The sequence below is a fragment of the Microtus ochrogaster genome, unplaced genomic scaffold (genome assembly GCF_000317375.1).
Source record: "Microtus ochrogaster isolate Prairie Vole_2 unplaced genomic scaffold, MicOch1.0 UNK10, whole genome shotgun sequence".
Classification (NCBI taxonomy): domain Eukaryota; kingdom Metazoa; phylum Chordata; class Mammalia; order Rodentia; family Cricetidae; genus Microtus; species Microtus ochrogaster.
In genome coordinates, this window is record NW_004949108.1 from 4,733,686 (window position 1) to 4,738,781 (window position 5,096).

The window sequence follows — 5,096 nt, forward strand, 5'->3', positions numbered from 1 at the left end:
CCTGCCTCTGCCTCCCGAGTGCTGGGATTAAAGGCGTGCGCCACCACCGCCCGGCCTGCCTCAGCTTCTTGATGGCTGGGTTTGCAGGGTTAAGCCGTCACGTCTGTCCCTGATAACCATTTTCTGTAGTTCGAGAAGAGCTCAGTTTATCTTGGCTAATAGTGAAGCAGGGGCACTGGAGGCTCATAGTTAACCTGGGCACAGCCTCAGCTCCGTGTGCTGTGTCAGACTCAGGGTGTGTGTCTGTATGTGTATCTCTGTGTGTGTGGGGGGAGAGGTTAGGGTGTTGAGGGGGGTAGGGGGAATGGATGGACACACGTGACTGCCCTCTACCCTTTTTTTCAGGAATGTGAGCTCAGTGCTATCTCATGAAGGAGTCAGAGGCTGGGTTGCTGTGACCAGTGTACAATCCAAGTGAGAGAGACCTCCGTATGGTCCTCCTTGGAGGGATTCACTCCGTGCTTGGAGCACCCAGCCTTAGCTCCCTTGGGATACGGTATACGGGGCAGGGGCTGCCAGTGGATAACAGTGACGTCCCAGGCACAGGCTTTCTCAAGGTTCATATGGGTCTGGAGAGTCACAGGAGACTGTGGCAGGCCCTCCTGAGGTGGCTCATTTGACTTTGCTGTCTTTACTGATGTTTTGATGGCAAAGCTGCCCCGAGGTGCTAGTAATTGCTTCCCTGAGGTGTTGTGGCCTTCTGGAGGGTTGTTTGATGTAACAGTCAGAGTGAGGATGGATGGTGGTGCTCAGAGCAGCTTCTCTTTTCCCTCCTTTCAGTGGTGATCCTGCTGGGCTCCCCAAACAAGCCTGTGACAATGGAGCCAGGTCAGCCAACCAGTCCCCACAGTCTGTGGGCAGTTCGGGCATCGACAGTGGTGTGGAGAGCACCTCGGATGGCCTGAGGGACCTGCCGTCCATAGCCATCTCCCTCTGCGGTGGCCTCAGTGACCACAGAGACATCACCAAAGGTACTGGACTCTATGGGACAGCACCCTCTAGTGGTCGTTGGGCATAAGGCCCTGGAACTGAGGCGTCTCATGGCTTTGGTTGATGAGCGCACAGAAGGTTCGTGTTCTCTTGCCCCACACGTGTCCAGCTGCGGTTAGCTGTCCTTAGAATGCAGGGACGGGGTGCAAGGGCCATCAGGAAGCAAGAACGCTGCTGGGGCGTTTATCCTCGGAGGTGATCATTGAGCACAATCGGGTGCCGCCTGTGGAAGTGACAGCTCAGAAGGAAAGGGATCCTGGCAGTCGGGAGCCAAGTGTTCCAGCTCGGGTGGATGAGGGCTCTGGCCGTCAGGAGCCAGGGAATAGCATAGGCCACAGTAAGCTTAGCAGCTTACAGCTCTGCTCTAGGGAAGGCTTCCCCAATGTGACTGCTCTGCTCCCGCAGGAGAGGGCTTTGCAGTGAAGTTGTTACAACCGGGGAGTGTAGCAACTCTGCTGTGCTATGGGAAGGTTTTTCCGCTCAGCTCAGTTCTGACTTCCCCTGCAAAGCTGTAACAAGCTGCTATGGGAAGGTTTCCCCAACCAAAGTGTTACAGTCCCGCTCTGCTCTGCTCTGCTCTGCCCTTCATCCAAACCTCATTCAAGAGATTTATTGTAAGGGAAGAGTCCAGGAGAGTGGTTGCCTCTACCAGGATGGAAGAAGCTGCAAACTGAACAGGCCCAGGGCATATATAGGGGTGGAGTTTTTCCAGGGAGAGGAGGGAGTGGTTAGTTTTTCCCTGCTCAGGGATTGGTCAGTTTAGTTGGTTAGGGGCAGAGATGGCTGATCTCAAAGCCAAACTGTGTTTCTTTCACTGGCCTTTGTAAGCTTTTTGGCTCTAGTTTTGAAGCTAGGGCATATTTCTTCCACTGACTCTGATTCTAGGGACAAAACGTGTTTCTTTGGCACGGGTTTCAGAGTCAGGACAAGTTTCTTTGGTTCTGGGTTCAGGGCTAAAGTATGTTTTTCACTGGCTCTGATTTCAGAGCCAGGGTGGATTTCTTTGACAGCTCTTTTACCTATACCCTGTGCCCAGGCCAGGCCTGAAGAATGTTCATGGTGAGCCTGCAGGTGTGGGGAGGAGGGGAGGGTGAGTTAGGCATATCAGTCTTCCTATAACAGAACGTTGGGTGTGTGTGTCAAATCTGTGGGGCTGTAGAGGAGGGAAGGGAGGTTGAGTCAGTATGGGGAACTCTGCAAACGTTTCCCCTCTGGGTGTTAGAGGCTGCCGTGCCCGTAGGCCTTGATGACTTGTGCATTCCACCTGCTGTACTGGAATGTGAGAGCTGACCATCTTGTGATAGGCCCATGGTGATTGGTGCCTGAGAATCTCTCACTCCCCCCCCCCCCCCGCTGGTGTAACAGCAGCTGTGGGCTGTTGAATTCCAGAACTAGACCTAATTTCCCTCTACCCCCTTTTCCCTCCACCACTGCTTCCTCTGTTTTTTAGCAGGGATTGACCATGCTCTTAGCGACTGCACTACTTCCTCTCCCTGCTCCAGTGACCACTGTGAAGTCCCCTGAGGCTTTGCAGACTTCTTATGCGCATACTGCGTCCTCTTATCCCAGCCTGGGTGCCACCAGCCCTTCCTCGCACCTTGTTCCTTTTATCCTTCGCACTGTCTAAGACCACAGCTCTGACCACTGGGTCTGCTATACTCCTGAGCATGGACAGCATCAGGCCTTACACGGCGCTGGCTCCCACCTTTTACATAGATGACAGTGATCAAGCCCTCGCTTTGAGCAGGATGCTGACTGCCATCCTCTCCCATCTTTGGGACCCCCTGGGAAGTGGCCATGACCATCAGTCTGATCATTGAGGTTAGACTCCAGTCACAGGTCTCCACAACAGAAGTGACTCAAGCCAGTGCCCCTGGAGAACATGACTGTTTGTGTATGCAGGCTCCATGCCCCACATGTCTGCTGATGTCGGAAGAGGTCCTTCCCACTTCCGTCCCAGGCACGTAAATACAACAACAAAATAACAACAGAAAACCAAGCTCAAGTTCTCTTTACAAGTGCATTTTGTAGGGTTTCTAGGCTTGTCCGAGGAACTGCAATTTGTAAACTCAGACAGACACATAGGAATGAGCAAGCTGAAAACTGTCCTGTTTCTCTAAAAAACTCATGATTTCTCTCTCCCCCCATCCTGCTACTGCCTCTGCAGATGCGTTCCTGGAACAGGCTGTGTCGTATCAGCAGTTTGCAGACAACCCTGCTATCATCGATGACCCCAATCTCGTGGTCAAGATTGGTAATAAGTGAGTTCCTGCTGACAGTCCGTTTGGTAGTGGAATGGCACTGCTTGTGTCGAGCCTTAATGAAGTCTTGTTAAACTTAGTTATTGCCTGTATTATTTGTAAATTTTTATGTCCAAGTGCAGCTGCTGGGCTAGGTCATTTTGAGAGTCTTGCGTGTGTGCGCGTGCGTGGATGCGTGCTTGTTGAGACCAGAGGTCCACATTGTCTTTGATCACTCTACCTGTTTTTCTTCTTTGGTTTTGGTTTACTCTTTGAGGTAGGGTCTCTCTATGTAGCCCTGGCTGTCCTGGAACTCTGTAGACCATGTTGGCTCCAAACTCACTGAGATCTGCCTGTCTCTGCCCCTCTAGTGGCTGGGATTAAAAGTGTTTGCCATAGTGCCCGGCCTTCTACCTTAGTTTTTGAGACAGGGTGTCAAACCACTGAACTGGAACTTGCTGGTTTGGCTTAACTGGAAGACAGGCAAGTCCTAGGAATCCTCCTGTCTCCATCTCCCAGCACTGGAATGACAGGTCTGTGCTGTAGGCCTGGCTTTTCAGTGTGGGTGCTGGGGATCTGAAATCAGGGTCTTAGGTTTTCACAAAGGCAGGCCCAGCATCTACTGAGCTGGCTCCCCAGCCCCACCTTGTGGGTATTAGTATGTGTCTGTACCAGACCTTGAAATCCACCTTGTCAGGCCTGGTGCTCCAACTGTGGAACTCTGACCCTGTCTAGTCCTGGGTCTGAGGGCACGGCTGCCCTGTAGTGCAGAGACCCCACCATCGGAGCTCAGTGTGTGGTATGCAGTGAGTGGCTCTGAAGACTGTTGGCAGACTCTCCTCCTGGAGAGGGAGTGAAGAGTGCTGTGTGTTGGCTTGGGAGATTATGAAGTTGTCTGTCCCCTTTCCATGAAGTTCAGTAGGACATGGCTAGGAGTCGTCAAGCAGGGGACTGCCCAGCTAGTGACTAGCTGCCTGGCATGTTCATATGTTCACCCTCCTGCCCTCTGCTGCTGACCCTTCACCCTCAGCACGGCTGTGAGGTGAACAGGAGAAAGGGAGGCACTGTGTAGATAGATAGGGTCAGTGTGGAGGGACGGGAGGGAGGAAACACACTGGGTTTCTTAAAGGGTCTCACTGGGCTCCCCAGCCTTTCTATAGCACTCCAGATTACAGTAGAAAGGCTGGCCCTGCCTCACTGACGCCGTCTCTTTATCTTGTTAGGTATTACAACTGGACAACAGCAGCTCCTCTGCTTCTGGCGATGCAGGCTTTCCAGAAACCTTTGCCAAAGGTGAGCGCCAACACAATTAAGAAAGGGGGCCCAAGGAGGAGCAGGTGAATGGGAGGATCACAGTTTGATTTGACTTTAGAAACCCTAGGCCATGGTGTCTAGATGGTCACAACAGTGTTCCAGATCTCTTGCGTGTTGATCATGCTTCCCGTGCTCACCAGAGCAAGCCTCAAAAATCATGGCATTGTAGACCCACAATCCCACTATGTGCTGGGATTACAAGTCGGCATAGAAGGGGCAGACACCAGAGTGCAGAACCGAGTGAGGCTGAGGAGAGAAAGTTTAGTTGTGGAAAACTGGGAGCTGGCATTGGGTCAGATGCAGGAGCTGTCACTGTCCTCAGGCCTTGCTAAGAAGCCAGCCCTTTGCCTAGTTTGTGGAGGCAGGGGTGAGGATAAGGGAGGCAGGGGTGAGGATGGGGAGCCAGGAGCGAAGGTGGGGAAGGCAGGGGTGAGGATAGGGGAGGCAGGGGTGAGGGTAGGGGAGGCAGGGGTGAGGATAAGGGAGGCAGGGGTGAGGAGGGGGAGCCAGGAGCGAAGGTGGGGGAGGCAGGGGTGAGGATAGGGGAGGCAG

The 5,096-nt window shown here is 53.1% G+C and overlaps 1 protein-coding gene across 3 annotated transcripts in view; it reads left to right on the forward strand.

Moving 5' to 3' along the window:
• The window catches only part of Lpin1 (lipin 1), a 56,844-nt gene that overhangs the window by 26,316 nt on the left and 25,432 nt on the right, over positions 1 to 5,096 (forward strand). For all 3 annotated transcript variants that reach the window (XM_013353529.2, XM_026788958.1, XM_026788957.1), the window contains exons 10-12: positions 781 to 971; positions 3,158 to 3,251; positions 4,454 to 4,523. In XM_013353529.2, coding sequence (XP_013208983.1) covers positions 781 to 971; positions 3,158 to 3,251; positions 4,454 to 4,523 — 355 coding nt within the window. The remainder of the gene's footprint in view (positions 1 to 780; positions 972 to 3,157; positions 3,252 to 4,453; positions 4,524 to 5,096) is intronic.